At 44.1% G+C, this 433-nt stretch overlaps 1 protein-coding gene across 1 annotated transcript in view; it reads right to left on the bottom strand.

Annotated features, from left to right (window-relative positions):
* Positions 1 to 285: 285 nt before the first annotated feature.
* LOC103369354 (poly(rC)-binding protein 3-like) overlaps positions 286 to 433 on the bottom strand; it is a 72,128-nt gene continuing 71,980 nt past the window's right edge. The window contains exon 5 of the mRNA XM_008298046.1: positions 286 to 381. Coding sequence (XP_008296268.1) covers positions 286 to 381 — 96 coding nt within the window. The remainder of the gene's footprint in view (positions 382 to 433) is intronic.

A 433-nucleotide genomic window follows, 5' to 3' on the forward strand; every position in this document is an offset into this window, starting at 1 on the left:
ACACCTACAGCTCCGAGCCTCGCTGCCGTTCTGCAGGCTCCTGACAGCAAAGAGCAGCTAAATGTGCAAACGTGACGAACGTCAGGCGGCCAGAAATACTAAACACGAAGCTTTTTTTTTAACCTGAAATAAAGTAGATTTGACAGGAGGTTCTGACTTTTTCTGACATGTTCTGTGTCTCAGCAGAGAACAGAATTTATAATGATGTTGGATTCAGGCGATGAGCAGAAGGTTTAACGCTGTTTTCTGATCAGTTATCAGGATGCGTTTAAAGGGTTGTTTGGATTAATAGGAGACAGAGGAGGAGGACAGATGAGAGAAGGATGGGGACGGACGTCGGGGTCTTACCTCTTCTCGTATTCTCTTCACGGTTTCTCCTTTCTGTGGAAACACAAGACAAACACGTATGACTTTAAACATCCACAAAAGTTAT

Source organism: Stegastes partitus, unplaced genomic scaffold, assembly GCF_000690725.1.
Source record: "Stegastes partitus isolate 25-593 unplaced genomic scaffold, Stegastes_partitus-1.0.2 Scaffold1275, whole genome shotgun sequence".
Classification (NCBI taxonomy): Eukaryota; Metazoa; Chordata; class Actinopteri; family Pomacentridae; genus Stegastes; species Stegastes partitus.